Source organism: Vombatus ursinus, unplaced genomic scaffold, assembly GCF_900497805.2.
Source record: "Vombatus ursinus unplaced genomic scaffold, bare-nosed wombat genome assembly UNPS02009132.1, whole genome shotgun sequence".
Taxonomy (NCBI): Eukaryota; Metazoa; Chordata; class Mammalia; order Diprotodontia; family Vombatidae; genus Vombatus; species Vombatus ursinus.
Window position 1 is genome coordinate 10,479,233 of NW_020948910.1, and position 25,714 is coordinate 10,504,946.

The following is a 25,714-nucleotide window of genomic DNA, read 5'->3' on the forward strand; positions in this document are numbered from 1 at the left end:
TTTCTTTCTTTCTTTCTTTCTCTTCCTTCCTTCCTTCCTTCCTTCCTTCTTTCCTTCCTTCCTTCCTTCCTTCTTTCCTTCCTTCCTTCCTTCCTTCCTTCCTTCCTTCCTTCCTTCCTTATTTCCTTCTTTCCTTCCTTCCTTCCTTCTTTCCTTCCTTCCTTCCTTCCTTCCTTCCTTTCTTCCTTCCTTCCTTCCTTCCTTCCTTCCTTCCTTCCTTCCTTCCTTCCTTCCTTCCTTCCTTCCTCCTTCCTTTTTTCTTTCCAAATTCCCATCCAGGCTCTTATTTTTACTCCTATGTACTACTTCTCTTCATCTTTTTTTCTAAATTGTAAAAATATGTAGTATACCTAGATACCAATGAAAGTGATTTTACTTGAGCTTGTATAAAATCTTTCATCAGAAATTTTATGTGATGATACAGGAAGAAAAATAGTAACATGGAGGGAAGAATGCTTTAATTATGTTTATTTCCAGTGCAATATTAACAACAGACCAATGAGACTATACAACTATAATAACTGACAATAACAACTGACATTTATATAACACTTTAAAGTGTAAAAAGTGCTGCCATTATCACCTCACAACAACTCTACAAGTTAAACACACTAGAGGTATCTCTACTTTCCAGATAAAGAAATATGGTTACATGTTAAGTGACTTGTCCATGACTACAGAGCTAGTGTCAGAAATAAGATCTGAACTGTGATCTTCCTCATTCTGAGTCCAGAATACCTTATAAAGACTTCAAATTTTAAGGAAAAAAAACACAAAAATACTAAAGACTATTCTTTGCTTCTACTCCCCATTAGGGTTTTTCTTACTTTAGAAGAAATTTGTCTTAGAAAATATAACATGCTCTTATCCTACTTGTGTAAACTGCTAATAAAACAAATCACAAAGTATTTTTTGTCTACTTAAATAGAAGGAGATCCATGGTGTAATGAAAATAGTGCTGTATTTAGAGTCATCAGACCTGATTTGGAGGTCCAATTCTATGGGAACTGGGACCAGTACATAACCGCTATAGCCTTCATTTTCCTTATCTATAAAGTAAAGAGAACTGTGACTCATCTAAGACCTCTAGGTCTCTTCCAGCTTTAGACCTGTGATCCCAGTGAATCAAAAGGAAGTGAAAGTTGAAGCAATTGAATGGATTAGACAATCCTCCACTCACTTGGTTGAAAGCAAAATTATGGTCTGTATTACTGGTTGAACAAATTTCATTGTGACAAATATAATTATAACTATAAATCAATGAATGAATAAACACTAGCCCTCCAAAAAAACTTTTGCATAACAAGATTTCCAAACACCAACTAATGACCTACTTCATTTCAAGCTCTATTCAATCCCTCCTCAAACTCTTAAGTTCAATAAAATAATCTGGACAAACCATTAGATTTTTTTGTAAAAGGAACTAAATTACTTCATGTAGAATAGCTGTTCACATTCATTTCCATTTTAGGCCCAACTAAAAGATATTTTCCCCACTTTGGAAGATTATTATGGTTTCTGAAGTATTACTGACTCTTATGGAGTGCTAGTCTCCCCCAAATAATTTTTCTTAGGCGTCTTTCTCTTTGCCTTTCTTCTTGTTCCTCATTTTCTGATTTGGGTTCATTGAGGGTCCCGTAGACGGCAGAAGCTTCCCTTGGGGTCAGCCAATCCAAGGTGGCAACACAGGCAATGTAATGACGCTTCCAAGCACCGTACTCATTTTCTGGGGGATCGTAAGGTAGAAACCATCCAAACCTAATGCACTTTGGCCTCCACAAGCAATCCTTCAAACAAAGATACACAAGGGAAAGAGAGGCTGTCATGTTTTTTCTTCAACACCAATCTTCAGATAACAATATTTTAAGATTCACAGGGAATTTTTCCCCCATTACACATAGAGTTCTTTCACAGGCCTCATTAATTCAGCTTCCCATTATCTCATAACTTGCTATGCTTCTGAGAATAGACTCCACCCTCTGGGATAGGAACTGAACCTTGTTTGTTCTGCATCTGTGATGGTGCCGTATTGGTAATCTCCATCTCCATCTCCCTCATTTATCCTCCCCCATCCAGAATATTTTATTCTCCTGACCCTAGAATTTAGGGAACATTTAAAAATGCCTTCAATTTAGGGTTCAAAATAAATAAGTGTGCATAGTTCCCCTTCAACCATTCTAGGGTTAAATTAATCTGCTCTCTGAGGGTCCCATTACAGATCTTCCTTAAAAAGTGTATCTATTTTAAATTAAAAAAAGTTTGCTTTATCACAGTGTAACACCTGTTTCTCTAGGCTCTCCTACATAGACTATAGACTCTGTTGCTGTATCTTTAAGAGTTAAACAAAATGTTGCCGAAAAAGCAGTTTGGGCTGGTAGTTTAGAATGACAGTTTAAACTGTCATTCTATGAGCTGCTTCTTCCTAATGAGTTGGAGAGAATGTTATGTTCCTTTTTTTTTTTTTTTGATTACGAGGAACTACAAGTTAAACTATAAAGAAGACAGAGACAAAGAAGTTGGGGAAAACTTTCTTTCTTGTAAGAACTATCAATTGATATTTTATGGTAAAACATAAGAATTCTCTGAAAAGTCTGTGAGGAATTTTCAGTTATAGTGTATTCTGGAGAAAATGCTACCTACCTATAATGACTCAGTAGAGAAAAAATAAAGAGGACCAACATAATTTAATTGCTGAAAGGCTGAATTTAACTTTCATCTTGAGAAAAAATATGAAGAATATTCTTGAGAGACTAATTAGTATCTTGAATGAAATGAATAATGGAATTATGTTTCCAAAAGTAAAGAATCATCTGTTGTTAGAGTGAAGGTTTTAGGTAATTGTCCCTATAATCTTTCCCATTGTCAAAAATATGATACATAATTATATCTTTTGTTATTGATTTAATTTGTTAATAAATTACACATCTAATAACTTTAACATTCATTTAATGATGGGAGATTAAGGGTTTTAATATGTAAATTACAGACTACAAATTTATGGTGATATATGAGTAACTATGAAGAGTCAGACATGACTGAAAACAACAAACAAATGAGTACTATTGGGAAAAGAGGCTTCTGTAGTTTAATAAACAGCATTTATTGACCTGGGGAAGAGGATCAAGCCAATCAATTAATTATTGAGAAAGAGGTCACAAGTTCATTAATTCTTAGGAAAACACTAAACTATACCTAAATAAGCTATATCTATATCTATAAACTAAACGATTATTCTAATGCTTGAAATAATAAAGTTAAATATAGGAACATGTCAGGTGTCAGGCTAAGGAGTAACCTAGATGTGAGGTGTGGTTTATTCCATAATACTTAATAAAACAGCATTTTAAAAATTTGAAAGAAATAAGGGCACAACAGAGTAGAAGCAGGAGTTATGATGGAAGACATCAATTTTATGCCACTGTGGGCAAGCTTCTTCTAAGTTCAACAACTTGATAAGCAACTCAAATGACCTAGAGCTACCAATTATCAACAGATGTCAGGCAGGTAGAGAACAGTGGAAAGATTACTGCTGCCAAGCCATTTGGGCTTTACACAAAACTAATAAATTTAAACTGCTTGATGACATAGTATGCACACAATAAAATACAGAAAAAAATGGAATAGAAATGATTTGTCATGAAGGGAAATTCCAGGGAAAAAAGGTGTCATCTATTTTTTTGAATGATATTTCCCCTGAGCTTAACATTTAACATTTAATGGTGTTTCCCATAACTAGGTGAATAGTTCATAAATGTTAATTTTGATTGGTGGAGGGGATTGTGCATCCAGGCTTATGATTCCATTGTTATAGGGAAATCCCAGCATTGAAATTTCCTCCACCAATTCAAATAAGCAAATCAACTTCTTGGAAATACTAATAGGTTAAGTTACTTGTCCATAGCCAAATAGTGGAGGTAAGATTGAATTTTAGTCTTCCTGACCCTAATTTCAATTCTCTATCCACTATGCAGCATGTTCTCACTTAACCTAACTACAAAGTAAAATACCATGTTGAGGAGTGAAATTTCAAAATTACTTTCCTTGCTCTGTCACTTACTAAAACTTTGAGTTTTGGCAGGTTACTTAACCAGGCTTCAGTTTCCTTATCTACAAAATGAGGGGAGTGGAACAGAAAACCTGTGAGATCTATTTGAGTTCTAAATCTATGATCCTATAAACCTGAGTACAAGTTTAAAAACAGTTTTGTTCCTCAAAATTTTATCACAGTACACAGGATCACAAAACAATGTTATTCAGACCACCAAAATATATAGCTGCCTTGACAGATAGATGTGTTTGTATTTTGTGACAAAGAATTGACAAGCCATAGATAGACCTGTTCAGTTAAAAACTTCCAAGGCCAGTTAACTTGTGCAGCAGCACACAAATCCATGGGATTCAGGAAGGAGAAGATGTACAGAGAAATGAAACGTGGCAACACTGTACAGAAATCCACTTTGACCACTGGAATCTTCTCAGAAAACCAGTCTTTGACAAACCTATAAAAAAGATACGAAAATTGAGTCTTTAGCACTGATATCCAAAACTGACTGTGAGGTTCAGATTACTTTTCTCACACTGCTTTTATACTTGAAGAACACATTAAATCTTAAAAAATAAAAATACTACATAAATATAACCAACTTTTAATTATCCACGATATCAAGTATAACTAATTTTTAAAAATACCATTTCATCCATTATTTCACCTCCCTCTAACAAATTTTCCATTGTAAGGAGGAGGTATTAAGTCAGTCAATCAATTACCCCCACCCTACTCTGCCCTGACAACTCAGGTAAGAATACCTATACTGAGTCAATAAATCAGAGATATGAACTAAGTGTAAGCAAAATCTAGATACTGCTATTGATTTGATCAATCAAAGGGTTTAGACTAAGTGTAAAATGTTTCTTGATCCATTTAGAAGTCCTTAAAAGCCTTTGGATGAGATGGAGAGACCCTATATAGGCAGCTTATTTGGATTGGTTGAGGACACTTGGTCACACTGGATGTGTTGTTTTTTTTTTTTTAATGTAAAATAGCAAGCCAATTAGGAATTCATTTGGGCAATGGAATGTGTAGAAACTTAGTCGTGGAAGCTGGTATAGCTTCCTCCACTGAGAAGGAACTCTTTGGGAGCCAGGGTAAGAGAGTGTCTCCATTTTTTCCCCCTACTTTTTCCTCCTGCTCCTGCTTTGATCTGAGGATAACTTTATGAATTTTGAAGAATTAGAAGTCTTGGGCATGGCTGTCATACCCTAGCAGCCTCCTCAAAACAGGTGATACGGTATGCTTTGGGAGCCAAGGTAAAACTAGACACAATGAGGAAAGCCAACTTCAAGTTTCTACAAGGAATGAGAAAACAACACTATACTGAAGCAAAACTTTTTAAGTATCCCACAAAGGGGAAGAAAAGACTTTCAACAACAGGAGCTGTGAGTCACCTCTTTGCTACATGTGCTTTTTAACCACAAGCCCTCTTTTCCCTGGAGTCTAAGGGTACTGTTGGGAGAGTATGTCACAGAATTTTTGGGGAATGTTCTGTACCAATTATTCTCACTATACCACCTTAATATGTCCCTCTCTAAAAGTTAATTAAGTCTAGTTGACTAACTGACATCAACTGCACTGGGGGCTTGTGATCTAAATAGCACTAGATGGATACCTCCAGCTCCTCAAAGCTTCCAGTAGAACCCTGAGGAAAGATGTAACTGCTATCTTTGTGGAACAAAATCAGCCAATAAGAGTGTGGGGTGGGTAAGTCCTGAGCATGTGCTATACTTACTTTTTCTTTTTCTTTTTTAAATTTATTTATCTTTAGTTTTCAATATTCACTTCCACAAGATTTTGAGTTCCAAATTTTCTCCCCATCTCATCCCTCCCCCCACCCCAAGATGGCATGCATTGTTAATACCCCTTCCCCTACCCTAATCTGCCCTCCCTTCTATCTCTCCCCTCTCTTCTCTTATCCCCTTCCCTTTCAATTTTCCTGTAGGACAGGATAGATTTCTATACCCCATTTCCTGTATATCTTATTTCCCAGTTGCATGTGAAAACAATTTTTTTTAAACATTTGTTTTTAAAACTTTGGGTTCCAAATTTTCTCCCTTCCTCCCTCCCCAGCCACCCTCATTTAGAAGGCAAGCTACTTGATACAGGTTATACATGTGTCATCATGCAAAACACTTCCATAGTAGTCATGTTGTGAAAAACTAAGTATATTTCCCTTAATCCTATTCCATCCTCCATTTATTCCATTCTCTCTTTTGACCCTGTCCCTCCTTAGAGGTGTTTACTTCTGATTACCTCCTCCCCCAATTTGCCCTCCCCTCTATCATCTCCTTGCTCTCTTGTCCCCCTCCCCCTCTATTTTCCTGTAGGGCAAGATAGATTTCCATACCCAATTGAGTGTGTATGTTATTCCCTCCTTAAGCCAAATCTGATGACAATAAGATTCACTCATTCCCTCTCACCTTCCCTTGTTTCCCCTCCACTGTAAAAGCTTTTTTGTCTGTTTTATGTGAGATAATTTACCCCATTCTACCTCTCCCTTTCTCCTTCTTCTAGTATAATCCTTTCTCACCCCTTAATTTTATTCTCCAGATATCACCCCTTCATCTTCAACTCACCCTTTGCCCTCTATCTATCTATCTATCTATCTATCTATCTATCTATCTCTCTATCTATCTATACATACATACACATAATTTTTTCCCTCCAACTACCCTAATACTGACAAAGGTGTCATGAGTTACAGATATCATCTTTCCATGCAGGAATGTAAACAGTTCAACCTTAATAAATCTCATGATTTCTCTTTCCTGTTTACTTTTTCATGTTTCGCTTGAGTCTTGTATTTGAAAGTAAAATTATCTCTTCAGCTCTGGTCTTTTCATCAAGAATGCTTGAAAGTCCTCTATTTCACTGAATGTCCATTTTTACCCCTGAAGGATTATACTCAGTTTTGCTGGGTAGATGATTCTTGGTTGTAATTCTATCTCCTTTGCCCTCCAGAATGTTATATTCCAAGCCCTGTGGTCCCTTAATGTAGAAGCTGCTAAATCTTGTGTTATCCTGATTGTGTTTCCACAATACTTGAATTGATTCTTTCTGGTTGCTTGCAATATTTTCTCCTTGACCTGGGAACTCTGGAATTTGGCTAAAATTATACTTCATTTTTCAACTCCTTATGACTAATTAATAAATAAAGGCAACAAGAGAGGAAAAATGAAAAGTCTTAATTAAACTGTACTTATTTCAATATTTTTATATTTTCCCTTCATCCATATTCTCTTTCTTAATCTGCTTTCCCAAAGTGGAAGAAGAAATGGCAAATAATTCTTCTTTCCTTCTCTCTTTCCCTAATCCTACTGTATCCAATATTGGCTTTCCTTTGAAGAGTAGCAAGCCTCAATCTCTAAAGGCTTAGTAAGACCTAGTGCTTGTAACCTCAACTTTGGATTTTTAAAGTACTTTAAATCAATTTCTGAAAGAATTTATATATCAAATTTTGGAAGAGTATACCCACTTATATTTTCTAGAAGATTGTTACTTCCTATCCCTGCTGTGTTTTCTATTATTTTCCTTTGTGAAGATCAGACATCTGTGCCAGAGGATTTCTCAAAAAGTGATGTTCTCACACAGTCAACATGGAGGGGCTCTATTCTGCCAATTTTCCTGATACACTTTAAATTCAGAGTAATGATGCATTCTTCTTTTGCTGTGGAGTCTTTTTGTTGTTGTTATTTTATATTAGGTTGAAGCAAGGGATTGATAGAATATTTCTTTATACTCCAGTTGCTACTTATGTGCAACGTGGTTTTTTTTTCATTTCTAAAGGATTGAAAATGAAATCTAAAATGCCTACCTGTCTCTGATATAAGTTTGTCAGAATTTCCTCTTTCTGAAGACAGATTCCCCACCTATTATCCTCTAACATCGTCCATCCTCTTCACTTCTTTTTGGTCATAGACTTCTTTGGCAGTCTGAAGCCTATGCACCCACTCTCAGAATAATGTTTTTGAAAGCATAAAATAAAATGAATAGGAGTACAAAAGGAAACCAATTCTATTGAAATTCAGTTATAAATTTTTTTTTCCAAAAAAAAAAGTTCTTGGGACCCCAGGTTAAGAACCTCTACCATGATATTATCACCAACTTGCACCTGTAGGCCTCTGACTAGTCAATCTCTAGTAACCCAGTTGCCAACTCCTGTCTGAGAAGCAAATATTGAAACCTCTTGGGTAAGGCAAAAGATGCCTCAATTTAATTTCTCCTTTCCTCTGGTTCATTGCATCTGTTCTTTGAACCAGAGCATTTTCTAAACTTGTTCATGGGTACTTTCTAGTTCTTTACTTAGTCTGTAACCCATAGCTTTAATGTCTGACTTCTGCCTTTCAATCCCAGACCTGTCTTGATTTGATTTTCTCATTCTTGGTTTCTCATATTGTGTCTATAAATCTTAGCATGCTGGCTATTATAGGAATAAACAAACCTTTCATCTACATCAATAACATCTGTTTATATTCATGTGGTTAATAGTGCCTTTGAAATGTGAATTAGCCAAAAATATGCTTATACTTAGAGCCTTGAACCCTATGGGAAAGGAAGGTGCTGTGACTCCATTTACAAAAAAAAGTGTAAAAATCCCCATCCTTTTGAGTACATATCATAGTCTGGACAACAAGCATTCTTTAACTTCTCAAAAAAATGAAATTGGCTATCTCTTAACAGATAGAAAAAGACTGGTTACTGGAAGTCATTTCAGAATCAGCTGTCTGGGTCTATCAGATAGATAACCAATTAGTTGGATCATATGTCAAATGTCAAAATCAACACTAAATTAGAAAAAAAAAAGGACAAAAATGAGATGATACCAGGTGTGATTTCAGTAGCTCCAAAATGACCTGCTTAAATAAGTAGCTAACAATGAAAAATGAGTAGACAAAAATGGCCAAAGACATTGATTTTTACACTATGTCTTGGAGAAGCTTAATCAATGCAAAATAATCACCACATTAAGGTCCAAAAGAACTCAGAACTTTCCTCAGATAGCAAATACTTGACTGACTGACTAAGCAAAGAGATATAGCAATCAGCATCACTGCTAGTTTACAGCATAAATTAATTTGAAAAGCATAATGAGAAGGCGAGTGGAAGATAATGAGTAAGACTACCTCACAAAACAGTGAAAAAGCAATAAAGAGGAAAACAAACCAGAAAACCAAAGAGGCCAGATCATCACAAAAGATGCATAGATGCATGGGCCTGGAATCAGAAGACCTGAGTTCAAATCCAGCCTCACACACTCACTAGCTGTGTGACTCTGAGGAAGTTACTTAACCTCTCTTTCTCTCAGTTTTCTCAACTATAAAATAGAGATAATAGCACCTACTTCCTAGAACTGTTGTGAGGGTCAAATGAGACAATATTTGTAAAGTACTTAGCATCGTGCCCGGCACACAGTAAGTAGTATACAAATGCTAAGTCTCATCATGAGGTGCTGTGCTCTATGAGCAAAGCTGAATTGAAGTAACTCAAAAGAAATGCAAGATGTGCAAATTTAGAGAATCTACCCCAAATGTTCACATGGGCTATTTGTGCCTGACCTGTGGTAGAACATTCCAAGCTTGTATTGGTCTGATCAGCCACAGTGGACACACTGTAACTTGACTCTAGCATAGAGATGTCATTTTGGTCCTCTTTGAGAATGAAGGACAACAACCAACCAATCAACCAACAACCATCCTCATCCTCATCCTCATCATTTGATACTTTGTGAATAATTGACAATGACAGTTTAAGAAGTATCATGAAGTCAAGAACAGCTAAACTAAAGTTTAAAGGCACTCAGGAATCAGTTTCCAAGATACCTGAAAGAGACAAAGATTCCAAAAGAATAGAAAAGATTATGGAGAGTACTACTGCAACCAAAAAAGGCATCTGAGAAGACATCAGCAGCTACTGACTCATATCCTCATTTCTATAAAATCGTTATGAGAATCTTTATGCACAAATCAAGAGTATCTCTGATTAAAAAAAGTATGAGAACTAACAAGTTTTTGCAGAAGATTCGATCGCACACCACATCTTCACAGTCACATGATTGAGAGGAGCAAAGAATATCTGATTGCCTTTTATCTACTGTTTGTTGATTCCAAAAAAAAGTATTTCACTGGTAAAAAATAAAACTGCAGCCTTAAACAGTCTCCTGAAACAAGGTGCTCCATAAATATATTAAGAGCTCACAAAATTCCATTCCAGACAATCCCATACTTTTGTTCAGCAAATCCATCAAGCCAGGTATTAAAGAAGAAAGATGCTTATCATATGTTTTTGCCAGGGTCACAAAAGACTTTCTTCACCAAGTCTAAATAAAAGAGCATCTCTCCTTCGATAGTAAGGTTCTGTGGGTGCTTCTATCTGCAGATGACACTGTACTGATTATATCAAGTCCTAGAACAGTCGTTGACCTTCTCAATGATATATAAGTCCCTCAAAAGAGATCATTCTGGCCATCCATAGGGACAAAAAAGCTGACTGAAACCCACATAGCCCAGGCTATCATGTGTAGCAAGATAGGCTAAGGACTGAGTGAGTTCATTCCTCAGACAGGCAATGTAGTACAGTGGGGAAAGTACTTGTTTTGGAATTAGAGGACCTGAGCTCAAATACCACATCAATTATTACTTCCTATCTGTATGACCTTGGGCAAGTCACTTTATTAAGCATTTATAATAAGCACTGGAGATAGAAAGTTAAAAAAAAAAGTCTTCACCCACTGGCAGCTTCATTTTATCAGGAAATACATTTGTGTACGTTTCTATATATACATATATTTCTGTATATGTACATGTACATATGTAATTATATATAAAATAAATATAAAGGAATTTTGAGGAGGGAGGCATTAGGAACTGAGGGATCAGGAAAAAATGTAAAAGGTGGCACTTTAACTGATTTTCAAAGGAAGCTTAAGGAAGGGTGAGGAGGCAGTGTCTTCCAGGAATGGAGAACAGCCAGTGGGAAACCATGAAAACAGGAGATGGAGTCTCTATCCTCATGGATGAAGGAAAGTAAGATATCCAGTTTGGCTGGTCTATATAATGTGCTAAGGGGAGTAAGGTATAATAAGACTGGAAAATTGTTTCGGGACTAGGTTTTAAAAGGCTTTATCTGTCAAACATAAGAGTTCATAACTGATTCTAGAGGTAATAAGGAGCCATGGGTATTTATTAAGTGGTGGTGAGGCAAGTAATACAGGAAGACCTGAGCTTTAGGAAATCATTTTGGAAAGGGCAGCTAGGTGGCGTGGTGGATGGAGCACCTGCCCTGAGGTTAGGAGTACCTAAGTTCAAATCCGACCTCAGACTAAACACTTGACACTTACTAGTTGTGTAGGCAAGTCACTTAACCCCAATTGCCTTTAAAAAAAAAAAAAGGAAATCATTTTGGCAGCTTTGTGATGAATGAAGGGAAAAACTTGAGGCAGGGGGATCAATCAGGAGGTTATTGGATGGATTAAAATGGTGGCTGTGTGACTAGAAAGAAGGGGACTGATATGAGAGATGTTGTGGAGGTCAAAACAAGTAATTTAAAAAATAAAAGGCAGTTAGGTGGCAGTGGAGTCAAGATGTGAGTTCAAATTTAACTTTGAAAAATAACTAATGAGGTGAACCTGGGCAAGTCACTTGACCTGTCTGCCCCAGTTTCCTGAACTGTAAAACAGGGATGATAATATCACCCACTGCCTAGGGATGTTGTGGTGATCAAATTATATAATATTTGTAGGGCACTTAGCATGGCTGGCACCTGGCACATAACAGGTGTGTAATAAATACTTATTCCTTTCCCCTTTCCCTCCATAAAACATACAAGGCTGTAAAAGTTTCTGTCTTCTTTTCCAAAGAAGGGATCAAAGGTTGAATTATGATAATTCCAAAGAAACAAGTTTTTACCCTCTCTGTGGCTCTATAAGGTGTGTTTTTACCCTATAGCTAGGAAGGGAGAAACAGACTGAATGTGATTTGATTTAAAATATGTACTTCAATTATATATGTTTTATATTTTTCCTAGATTGCATCATATTTCAAGGGCATATTAAAACATAATGAATCTTCAGCAATAAGGCAAATGATTTCGCCATACAAAACATGCACACATACAAAAAAAAAATCAATACACAAACAGCAGAATGCTATGATAAGAGTGTGGCTCATTACATTCTAATTAACACTACCAAGTAAGAAATGCATGGAAAAAAAATGACAAAATGTAAGGAGACAAGGAACAAAATGTGCTTTGCTCATTTATTATGACAAGGATAGTTTAGTTTAAATTATTCATGATTATGCTTTGCACTGTGCCACTGAATGTACAATGTGTATTTTGCAAAGATAACAAGGCTTAGCAATATGAGACCTGAATCTGGCTCTGTGTTCTTAAATATCTGATAAGAGTTAGAGAAAGACTGCCAAAATTGTAATGAAAATTACTAGGCTGGCAGATTAGCAAGGTGAGTCTTAAAAGAGATTGGGTGGCTTTGACGCAGTTATTTATTTTCCTAGTGGGAGCATGCCTTTGTGTTCCCTCTTTCTGGGTCAACAGTTTGCAAACATTTTAAGGCTGGGCAAAATTCTGCAACTGTTTTTCATACCTTTATCCTGATCCCTAGTGCAGTGTTCATGGAGTAAACTGCTGGGAAGATGACACATGTATGAATTTATAAATATATTCACCATGACCATATTTTATTTCAAAGAAGTCCTAGAAATTCTTTGTGGACCCCAAGAGATCCACAGAACACACATTGAAAACTATTGCTCTAATTCATGAGACATGAAAAACTGTAAATATTTTTGCCCTAGAGCTACCTGCTTTGTTAGATTTTTAGGATTACTAAGAAAGTTCCTTTTTTTTTCTTTTGGACAAGTGCAAAGGGAGAGTGGGGAGGCTCAAGTGGGAGAGGCTACCTAGAGCAGATATCCAAATTTACATTATCACATGCTACTTCTCTACCTTCTCCCCATCATTACCATGATCTCATTCATGTCATTTTGTTCAGTGAGGTTCAGATAGAAACAGTCCTGGGATAAGTGGCATATTGCTATTATTATATTATTAAGTTATACTGCTATTATTCTTTCATATTTCTTTGGATTATTGAACAAGTGAATAAAATATCTGCTCTCTGTAATGAAATACAAGCATTATTTTATAAGCTCATCTTTTGTAGGCTCACTGAAAATATCCTTGATACAACCTTAGTAGCAGGCAGGAAAATGGGGATGATATAAACCTCATCCTCTTTCCATATTTTTTTTCTCATTTATTTTGGAGACTATCAGTATTTGGGATGGCAACAATTATTTTTTTTTCCATGACAAAATCATGACAAAAATGTCCTTCTATTTTATTCCTTGGGGGTTTTCTCCAATTTTCTAGTAGTAAAAACATGATAAAATACTGCAACCTGTGGGTGCTGTGTCTTCTGAAACATTTCTTTGGATCCCCAGTTGTTTTAGCATCACATAAAACTGGCTTTTCTTTTGGTACTTTTTTTCCGTTTTCTAGATAGCCATGAGAAACATCAAAAGAATAAAAACATCCTCCTCTTCCTACTGCTTTTCCCTTGTATTGTGTCCTTTCCTTTGTCATCACTTATTCTCTCACTCTTAATGGGTACAGGGTCTTCTTCTATCTCTGGTATTGGGCACATCTTGATCTTCAATCCATATTCCTCATTAAGCCTTTCCTGGTAAGTTGAGTGATAGTTCTCTTCCTTGACATAGGTAATGGGGGAGGTAAACCAAATACCTCCCTCATCACCATAATCGCTAGAGGATTCTTCTTTGCTTTCTGCAACCTTGAACAAAGGGACTGCCCGTGCACAATGGTCACCTGTATCTCTTTAATAACAATATTTGCACTTGTTATGTCATTTGGTAGGTTAATGTCAGTCTTTACATTGGTGGTGCTACAAACCGAAGGTTCATCACCACTATTGCTAGAGGATTCTTCTTTGCTTTCTGCAACCTTGAACAAAGGGGCTGCCTGTGCACAATGGTTGCCTGCATCTTCTTCAATAATAATATTTTCACTTGTTATTTCATTTGGTAGCTTAATGTTAGTCTTTTCATTAGCGGTACTACAAACCTCCGGTTCATCACCATGATTGCAGGTGGATTCTTCTTTGTTTTTTGTAATCATGCACATAGGGACTGGCCATGCAAAATGGTCACCTGCAGCTTCTTCAATAATAATTTTTTTTAAAGGCAATTGTTTTTAAGTGACTTGCCCAGGGTCACACAGCTAGTAAGTGTCAAGTGTTTGGTCTGAGGCTGGATTTGAACTCGGGTCCTCCTGACTTCAGGGCCAGTGCTCTATCCACTGCGCAACCTAGCTACTCCTTGAAAATATTGAGGGGGCATGCTACCCTGGGCAAGTCATCTAACCCCAATTGGCTTAAAAAATAATATTTTCACTAGTTACTTCATTTGGTAGGTTAATGTCACTCTTTACATTGGCGGTACTGCAAACCTCTGGTTCATCTGGAGAGTTACATTTCTGGTTTTATTTCTTTGAAACATTATCAGAATCGTCTCTTCCCTCTACACCCCTGAATCCTCCTCCATGGAGGTTACAAGGAAAAGTTAGAACAGCTAAAAATATCTTGGCAGATGATGGCAACAATTATTAGAAAAACATTGTTCTAAATTTTTGTGAACCAGTTTTATGCCTGTCATTATAATAGTTCAATCTACGATAATGGTCTGCTTCCAGTAGGGTTTTTTGTTTGTTTGTTTCAGTTCTCCAGAATATTTTGAGGTGTGTATTTATAGCACAGACACTTGTCATCTCTGTTCATGAAAGTTAGTGAGCTTCTAAGACATAATTCTAGTTCCTAAGGCATGTCTTGAAAGGTTTTCAGTAGGTACTAAATTATTATAGCCTGCAGTGATATATTGCACAGCTTTTACTATTTCCTTGAATAATCTATAAAGATTGCTGAGTCTGAGCTCCTTAAGGGTACCCTTTCTGTAATGTCTGGTGCCAATGATCTTGAAACAGCATCATAACTTGATCCAGTTCCCCACATACATGCACATGTGTGCACACACACACACACATATAATCATTATGACTTAGTCATTTTTTGAAACATCTTTGTTAACATACTGTTGGGTAAATTCTTGTAGATGTTACCCATGGAGGACTTTTAATTCCACTCTGGGATCTTAGTTGTTTCACAGGCTTCATTTGGAAGTAAAACAATTACATTCAATAAATCCAATGACAAATACCTGTTATAGCATTTTCTATTACTCAAGGTTGTGGTGTCTTCTTGTTTTCAAAGTTTTTTTTTGGTAGGTTCTAAGTATAACTGTCAATTGTCTTTTTTTTCTTCTCAAGAAAGTGTTAATCTTTTCAATAGCTACCTAAGGTTGATAGACCCTATATGGGTTTTTTGTAAGAATACTTTTCAAATATGTTATGGTCCCTATTACAGTCCTGAAAGTATACATTAAGATTGATATGATATAGGGGCAGGTAGGTGGCACAGTGGATACAGCTCCAGCCTTGGAGTCAGGAGGACCTGAGTTCAAATTTGACCTCAGACACTTGATACTTACCAGATGTGTGACCCTGGGCAAGTCACTTAACCCCAATTGCCTCACCAAAAACAAAGAAAAAAGATTGATATTGATTGATTTAAATGTGTTTTCCCCAATAAACTTTGATTCTAGGATGTCAGTAAGCCTCTATGTGAATTCAATCATAGTCTTTTTCTTGTTGTCTTGTCTTGCATGTAGGAGACCCAAGGTGTTTGTTGGTATCACCTTCAACTATTGGTTCAGTGTGCCTTCTGGCACCCAGCTCAGATTCTTCAGTCCCTATTCTTTGGTATATACCAATAATTTTATACTTATCGAATACAAATGATATTTTCAGATTTTTTTTACATCATTGGAAAAACGATTTCATGAGATGGAGTTATTTAATTTTTTTTGGTGGAGCCACAGAGCATGATGCCATTAATATTCACCAAATAATTAATACGATATTTTGGTTTGACATATTTCATTTGGAATCCATACTTAGTTCTAGAGGTACACTGCAGATTCTTTTGATTAGTGCTAAGGTTTTTTTTTGTATTCAGAACTTCTGGGCAGTTTTCTTATATTACTTGCATTATGGTGTTCAGGTTTTTTTTTGTTGTTGTTTTTGTTGTTTTTACTGGTCAGATCCTTCTGAGAATACTATGATCCTGAAATTGTCTCTATGCAGGCTGTCTTCAAGATCAATGTGTTTTGCTTATATAGACATCATGTGTTATTTTAATGTTACTGCTTTTTGCTTCCAGATTGTCTTTCAGTTCATATTCACAAGCTATTGTTCTTTCTTTCTCTTTTTGGAGAGACTTGCCGCTATGGATTTGGGTTTTTCATTCTACTGGTTTTTCTTCTGCTCTGGCCATAAATCCCATCAAACTTCCTCTCAAAATTCTGATTTCTCTCTTGAACTTTTCTGAATTCATGGGGTTCTATGCTTCATCAGATATTGGTTCATTTTCCTTTATTTTACAATATTTATTTAGACATGTTTGCAATTTTTTAGATATCTTGTTACTCATCCTCCCTTTGTTAAAAGTAGATTTTGGGGGAGGATATAACTGACTCCATTTTGTATTCACCATTTTACTGTGTATGACTCCTACATTGACAGCAGGACTAGAAGGAACAACTGATTCCCTTCAGTCTTTTCTTTCCTCCCTGATTGGTATAAAAAGACTTAATTGCTTCAGTTTTTCAGAGAAGTTTGAGTTTCAGTCACTTCCCTTAATATAACTGTTCTGTTGTTCATTATATTAATCATCCACAAACTTTCTGTTCCTCATTTGATTCAACTTGTGTTTTGTTGTGTTGGACTTCTTGCAACTATATAGACAATCAGAAATTTTCCCCTTCCTCTTTCTTTGGGAGCTCTTGGTTGCCTCTGATTTCCACATTACTGTAGTAAAGTTGTTGTTTTTTAATATTGATATTGAATGATTTTTTTTCTCTTTTTAACTGCTTTGATTTCCTGTATTGCTTTAGCCTTTTGATTTTTGTTTTTAATTGCTGCTTGAAAGTATCTGGAATTTCTGATGTGCTTTTGTTTTCCACATTCTTTTGAGTATACATACTTTTGGTTGCCTTTAATTTGGCAATATTGCATTTGAGTTTTCTACAGAGTACACTAGCTAGATATTGATGTAATCTTCCAATCCCTTCCCCCAAATTTACAGTAATTCTTACATGTCATTTTCTGCCATAGTGGTGCTTGATGCCTGTCCTTGGGATTATTTCTTGATATTATCTTTCCCACTGTGGTTCTTACTATGTCAGTAGCTGCCACCTACACTGCTGTGTGCAAGTCCTGAAATGTTTTTATACTTTCTGTCAAATATTGTGGATGAACATGCTCATTCATGTTGGCTATAGCAAATATTAGCTTTTAAAAATTAACTTTGGAAATTGTGCAGCCAAGATAGCAGGAACTTACCTGAACTCTCCCAACATTCCTCTCTAAACAACTTTGAAATAATTCCTCTGATTGAGTTCTGGGGTGGTAGAACCAACAACAGGCCAGGGTGAAATAATTTTACAGCTTGTGACAACTTAGGAGGTGAACAGGAAAGGTCTGGCTCACCCACATGGTGGTCAGACTTGGAGCACAGTACAGCATAAGCCACATACCAGCAAACCAGCAGCAGGCCTTGGAGATGGCCACATCAGAGGCAACAACAATTTTAGGAACTCTCAGCCCACAGACAGTAAGGGGGTTAAACAACTAGTCAGAAAGAGATTACAGGGGACACTCTGCTGGCACTGGGTATACAGGACCTTGTTGCATTGCCCATACATAGTTCCAGGTCACAAGTCCCAGGGCAAGAGAATTACTGTGCTTGTGGTCTCAGGAGAGCAGGGTCCCTCATGAGAGTTCTTGGGTGGAGAAGAGTGTTTGTGATCACTCACAAGGGAGCAGGGAAACTGGTCTCAGTACTAAGGCAAAAAAAAAGCACTAATACTTGCAACTACAGGGGAACAAGATCCCTTCCTGGGTAAAGGCAGAGCACAGGCCAGGAGAGCAGTGACTACATATCTCCATGGATCATACCACTTCGGAAGCACCAAAAACTTACAGACCCCCAGAACTAGTTCTGAAAACAGAAGCATGAAAAACCTGAAGCTTGGGACAGTGTTCCCTCCACTCCAGGAGCACAGTTTAACTTTAACATAAAGTTAAAAATCAAGAAATAGATTTAAAAAATGAGGAAACAACAAAAAAAGAACCTGACTATAAAAAGTTACTATGGTGACAAGGAATATTAAGACACAAACTCAAAAGAAGACAACAATGTCAAAATAGCTACAAGCAAAACCTCAAAGAAAAAATGTGAATTGCACACGAACCCAATAAGAATTCCTAGAAAAACTCAAAAAGGATTTTATTTTATTTTAACATTTTTATTTAAAGTTTTAAGTTCCAAACTCTATCCCTCCCTTCCTCCTTCCCTTCCCCCTTCTCTGAGACGGTAAGCAATCAGATATGTTATACATGTGCAATTATGTAAAACATTTTCACATTAGTAATTTTGTACAAGATGACTTGAATATAAGAAAAAAGTGAAAGAAAGTGAAAAATAGCATGCTTCACTCTGTATTCAATCAATATCAGTCCTTTCTCTGGAGGCAAATAGTATGCTTCATCATTTGTGCTTTGGGATTGTCTTGAATCATTGTATTGCTGAGAATAGCCAAATCATTCACAGTTCTTCATTGAACAATATTGCTATTACTGTGTACCATGTTCTCCTGGTTCTGTTCACTTCATTATTCATCAGTTCATGTAAGTCTTTCCAGTTTTTCTGAAATCATCCTTCTTGTCATTTCTTATAGCACAATTATATTCCGTTATAATTATAAACTACAGCTTGTCCAGCCATTCCCCAATTTGTGAGCATTCCCTCAATTTCCAATTCTTGGTCACCACAAAAAGAGCTGCTATAAATATTTTTGTACATGTGGGTCTTTTCCCCATTTTTATGATCTCTTTGGTATACAGCCCTAGAAGTGGTATTGCTGGGTCAAAGGGTATGAACAATTTTATAGCCCTTTGGACAAAGTTCCAAACTGCTCTCCAGAATGGTTGGATCAGTTCACAACTCCACCAACAGTGCATTAGTGTCTCAATTTTCCCACATCCCCTCCAACATGCAACATTTTTTTTGTCACAGCCACTCTGATAGGTATGAGGTGGTACCTCAGAGTTGTTTTAATTTGCATTTCTCTGATCAATAGTGATTTGAGGATTTTAAAAATCAAATAAGAGGGGTAGAGAAAAAATTGGGAAAAGAAATGAGAGTGATAAAAAAAATTAGGAAAAGAAAGTCAACAGCTTGGTAGGTACAAAAATATTGAAAGAAATAACACCTTAAAAATAGAATTGGCCTAATGGTAAAAGAGGCACAAAAAAGCACTGAAGAGAGGAACTCTTTTAAAAATCAGAATTGGCCAAAAGGAAAAAAGAGGTACAAAAATTCATTGAAGAAAATAACTTCTTAAAAAGCAGAATTGGCCAAATAGAAAAGAGGTACAAAATCTCAGTGAAGAAAATCATTCTTTGAAAATTAGAATTGAGCAAATGGAAGCTGATGACTCCATGAGATACCAAGAAACAATAAGACAATGTCAAGGGAATGAAAAAAAATAGAAGAAAAATGAAATATCTCATTGAAAAACAACTGATCTGGAAAACAGATCCAGCAGAGATAATTTAAGAATTATTGGACTACCTGAAACCCATGATCAAAAAAAGAGCTTAGACATTGTATTTCAGGAAATTATCAAGGAAAACTTCCCTGATATCCAAAAACCAGAGTGTAAAATAGAAATTAAAAGAATCCACTGATCACTTCCTGAAAGAGTTCCCAAAATGAAAACTCCCAGGAATAGTATAGCCAAATTCCAGAGCTCTCAGGTCAAGGAGAAAATGCTGCAAGCAGCCAGAAAGAAACTATTCAAATATCATAGACTCATAGTTATGATAACACAAAATTTATCAAGTTTTATATTAAAGGATCAGAGGACTTGGAAAGTATTATTCTGGAGGCAAAAGATCTAGGATTACGGCCAAGAATAACTTACCCAGCAAAACAGAGTATAATCTTTCAGTGGAAAAAAAATTGAACATTCAATGAAATAGAAGACTTTCAAACATTTCTGATGAAAAATCCAGAGCTGAATAGAAAATCTGAGTTTCATATACAAGACTCAAGAGAAGCATAAAAGGTAAACAGGATAGAGAAATTATAAAGGATTCAATAAGGTTAAATTGTTTACTTTCCTACATAGGAAGATGATATTTGTAACTCCAAAGAACTTTATCATTACTAGAACATTCAGAAGGAGCATATATAGACAGAGGGAATGGGTGTGAGTTGACTATGATGGGATGATTTAAAAAAAAATAAAATTAAGGAGGTGAGATAAAGGGATGCACTGGAAGAAGGGAAAAGGAAGAGGAAGAAAGGGGAAAATATCTCACATAAAAGAAGTACAAAAGGAAGAGTTTTTACAGTGGAAGGGGAGATGGGGGGAGTGGCAGGCAATACTTGAATTTATCAAGATTGGCTCAAAGAGGGAATAACATATATGCTTAGTTAAGTATAGAAATCTATCTTACCCTACAGGGAAGCGGGTAAGAGAAGAATAGAAAGGTACTGATAAAAGGGTAGAAGGGAGAGCATATTAAGAGAGACCGTGGTCAGAAGTGAAACAGACTTTAGAGGAGAGAAAAGAAAGAGAGAGAAAGAGACAGAGAGACACAGAGAGAGAGAGAGAGAGAGAGAGAGAGAGAGAATAGGATGGAGGGAAATAGTAATCATAACTGTGTGTGTCAATGGGATAAACTCACCTATAAAATGGATGCAGACAGCAGATAGATTCTACAAACTAGAATCCAACAATATGTTGTTTACAAGAGATACACTTGAAACAGAGAGACACAAACACAGTAAAAATAAGGGGCTGGAGCAGAATCTATTATAATTCAGCTGAAATTTTAAAAAAGAAGGCAGGGTGTGTGTGTATTTGGAGTTTGGCTATCCATATGGTTGAACCTGATTAAGAGTTTGTCTTTAATAAGGGAAAATAATGTTAAATCTCCAAAGATAATCATTATGTACATCATAGGCTTTAGGCTTTGTCAGCCTAAAAGATATACTTTTTCTGTTGTTGGGAGTTATGGCACCCTACAGTCTCTGAAGGACTGAAGTTAAAGATCAGCCTTAGAGCAATGGAGAGGCTTTCAGGAGTGTGCTTGTTGTTATGTTGTTGTTGTTGTTGTTGGTCCTTCATTTTCTAAGAGGATCAATGACATCACAAATGGTGTCTTGACTCTTTTGAGTGAATTGGATTTAGGTGAGGCCAAGGTGTTCTGGTAAATGTTTAACTGGTTCTCAAAAAATGTACTCAACATATTTTAAAGTTTAATCTGCATTTATTTTTTTTCTCTATCACTTTCTTAAATCTAGACAATCAATAAAAGAATAAATTAAAAAAAGGCAGGGGTAGCAATCATGATTTCAGACAAAGCAAAAACAAAATTTAAAAGAGGTAAGCAAGGAAACTACATATTGCTAAAAGGTACCACAGACAGCAAAGTAATATCAATATTAAATGTATGTGCACGAAATGGCAGAACATCCAAATTCTTAAAGGAATACTTAAGTGAGTTACAGAAGAAAATAGTGAAACTATACTATGAAAGAATAGGCATTAATGGACTTTTCCTTAAATTGATGAGAATCATTTGCCTAAAACCATTAGTAAGCATTATTTGTAATGGGGATAAGGTAGAAGCCTTCCCAGTAAGATCAAGTGTGAAACAAGGCTGCCCTCTGTCATCAGTATTATTCAATACTGTATTGGAAATCCTGGTAATAGCAATAAGAGAAGAAAAAGAAATAGAGGAAATCAGAATAAGGAATGAGGTAATAAAACTATCTCTTTTTGCAGATGATATGATGATATACTTGGAAAATCCTCAACTAAAAAGTTAATTGTAATAATAATTTCAGCAAAGTAGCAGGATATAAAGCAATCCCACATAAATCATCAGCATTCCTATGTATCAGCAACAGGATCCTGTAGGAAGAAAGAGCTAGAGACACCCCATTTAAAATAACTCTAGACAATATAAAATACCTGGGAATATACCTAACAAAACAAATCCAGGATGTATATGAAGAAAACCACAAAAAAAAATTGTACACAAATAAAAAATCAGGTTTAAATAAATGGAGAAATATTCATTGTTCATGAGTAGGCAGGGCCAATATAATAAAAATGACAATTTTACCAAGATTAATCTATATATTCAATGCTATCTCAATTAAATTACCAAAAAAATTATTTTATGGAGCTAGAAAAAATAATAACAAAATTCATTCAGAAGGACAAAAGGTCAACAATATCAAAGGAACTAATGGGAAAAAAATGTAAAGGAAGGAGTTTAGAAGTACCAGATCTCAAACTATATTGTAAGGCAGTAATTCTCAAAGTTATCTGGTACTGGCTAAGAAATAGAAAGGTAGATCAGTGGAACAGAGTAGACATTCAATCTACAGTAGCAAATGGGTTATAGTGACTCAGTGTTTGACAAGTGGAAAGACTTAAGTTTTGGGGATAAAAATTCATTATTTGGTTAAAAAAATGTTGGGAAAACTGGAAAGCAGTCTGATAGAAATTGGGCATAGACCAACATCTTACACCATTTACCAAGATAAGGGAAATATTACAAGAAAATTTGAAGAACATGAAACATATTAACTATCAGACTTATGGATAGATAAACAATTTATGAACAAACAAGAGAGAGAGTATTGCACAACATAAAATGGATAATTTTGATTACATTTTGATAATTTGATACATTTGTATAAACAAAACAAATGTAGCCAAGATCAGAAGGAAAGCAGAAAACTGGGGAAAAATTTTACAGACAGTTCCTCAGATAAAGGTCTCATATCTCAAATATATAAAGAACTTTGTCAAATCTATAAGAATGCAAGTCATTCCCCAATTGATATATGGTCAAAGTATATAAACAGGCAGTTTTCCAATGAAGAAATCAAAACAATTTGTAGTCATATGAAAAATGCTCTAAATCATTATTGATTAGAGTAATGCAAACTAAAAAACCTTGAGATGATATTTTACACTTATCAGATTGGCTAAAATGATAGAAGTGGAAAGTGACAAATGTTGGAGGGGACGGGGAAAAATTGAGACCTTAATTTATTGTTGGTGGATCTGTGAGTTGGTCCAACCATTTTGGAGAGAGATTTGGAATTATGCCCAAAGAGTTATTAAACTGCCTATACCCTTTGACCCAGACATACTATTAGGTCTGTTTCCCAAGATGATTGGGGAAAATGGGAAAAAACCCTATACATTCTAAAATATTTATAGCAGTTTTTTTTGTAGTGCAAAAAATGCAGGTATGCCCATCAATTGGGGAAAGGCTAAACAAATTGTGATATATATTCATGATGGAACATTACTCTGCTATAAGAAATGATGAGATGAGCGTGGGGCAGCTAGGTGGCATAATAGAAAGAGCTCCAGCTGGGGGGGCAGAGCCAAGATGACGGAGGGAAAGCAGTGACTTGCTTGAGCTCTCCCTGAAACCCCTCCAAATACCTATAAAAAATGACTCTAAACAAATTCTAAAGCAGCAGAACCCACAGAAAGACAGAGTGAAACAAATTTCCAGTCCAAGATAACCTGGATGGTTGATCAGAAATGTACATCATGCTGGACTGGGAGAGGAGTGCAGTTCAGCTTGGGCACACAGGCCACAGTGACCCTAGAGGAGGCCTCAGAGGACTGAATCACGGGCAGCTGTGGCAGTTTTCAGACTTCTCAACCCACAAACGCCAAAGACAATTTAGAAGGTCAGTGGGAAAAGTCTGTGACTGTGATCAGAGAGGAACTAGGTCTCAGCTGCAAGTCTTGAGAGTGGCATGGAGCCGCGGCTGTTTCCTGAGCTTCCGGCGCACAGACTGAGGGGGGATTGAGTGGCTGATCAGAGAGGGATTGCAGGGATCTCTTTGCTAGAGCTGAGGCAGGAATCTCTTGCTCTGCCCATGCTTGGATCTGGGTCACAGTTCTGAGGGGCAGTCCTGGGGCGAGAAGAAGCGCTGGTGTGGTAGAGCTTGTTGGGGCAATGGAAAGGAAACACCTCGCCCTTTATCATAGCACCTTGGAAGAACCGAAAATTTACAGGTCCCTAGAAGTATCTCTGAAAACAGCTGTACAAACCCCCGAAGCTTGGGACAGTATATTCTCCACATTGGAAGCAGACTCTTAACAAAGAGTTTAAAACTCAAGTAATTGGCTAGGATCATGAGCAAGCCTCAAAAAAAGAGTCAGATTATATTATCTTACTTTGGTGACAAAGAAGATCAAAACACACAACCAGAAGAAGACAACAAAGTCAAAGCTCCTACATCCAAAACCTCCAAGAAAAATATGAATTGGTCCCAGGCCTTGGAAGAGCTCAGAAGGGATTTTGAGAAAAGAGGAAAAACTGGGAAGAGAAATGAGAATGATGCAAGAAAACCATGAAAAACAAGTCAACAGTTTGCTAAAGGAGACCCAAAAAAATACTGAAGAAAATAACACTTTAAAAAATAGCCTAACCCAAATGGCAAAAGAGGTCCAAAAAGCCAATGAGGAGAAGAATGCCCTAAAAAAGTAAAATTGGCCAAATGGAAAAAGAAGTCCAAAAGAGTACTGAAGAAAGTACTTCCTTAAAAATTAGAATAGAGCAATTGGAAGCTAGTGACTTTATGAGAAAGCAAGACACTGTAAAACAAATCCAAAAGAATGAAAAATTAGAAAACAATGTGAAATATCTCATTGGAAAAACAACTGACCTGGAAAATAGATACAGGAGAGAGAATTTAAAAATTATTGGACTATCTGAAAGCCATGATCAAAAAAAGAGCCTAGACATCATCTTTCAAGAAATTATAAAGGAAAACTGCCCTGATATTTTAGAACCAGAGGGCAAAATAGAAATTGAAAGAATTCACCAATCTCCTCCTGAAAGAGATCCCCAAAGGAAAACTCCTAGGAATATTGTACCCAAATTCCAGAGTTCCCAGGTCAAGGAGAAAAATATTACAAGCAGCCATAAAGAAACAATTCAAGTATTGTGGAAACACAATCAGGATAACACAAGATTTAGTAGCTTCTACATTAAGGGGCTGCAGGGCATGGAATATAATATTCCAGAGGGCAAAGGAGATAGGATTACAACCAAGAATCACCTACCCAGCAAAACTGAGTATAATCCTGCAGGGGAAAAAATGGACATTCAGTGAAATAGAGGACTTTCAAGCATTATTGATGAAAAGACCAGAACTGAATAGAAAATTTGACTTTCAAATACAAGACTCAAGTGGGAACATGAAGAGGTAAACAGGAAAGAGAAATGATAAGAGACTTATTAAGGCTGAACTGTTTACATTCCTGCATGGAAAAATGATATTTGTAACTCATGAGACCTTTTTCAGTATTGGGGTAGTTGGAGGGAAAAAAATATATGTATGTATATAGATAGATAGATAGATAGATAGATAGATAGATAGATAGATAGATA

The 25,714-nt window shown here is 36.2% G+C and overlaps 1 protein-coding gene across 1 annotated transcript in view; it reads right to left on the reverse strand.

Annotated features, from left to right (window-relative positions):
* Nucleotides 1-25,714, reverse strand: part of ECT2L (epithelial cell transforming 2 like) — a 108,449-nt gene that overhangs the window by 55,904 nt on the left and 26,831 nt on the right. The window contains exons 4-5 of the mRNA XM_027850722.1: nucleotides 4,337-4,499; nucleotides 1,535-1,787 (exon numbers count right to left, since the gene is read on the reverse strand). Coding sequence (XP_027706523.1) covers nucleotides 1,535-1,787; nucleotides 4,337-4,499 — 416 coding nt within the window. The remainder of the gene's footprint in view (nucleotides 1-1,534; nucleotides 1,788-4,336; nucleotides 4,500-25,714) is intronic.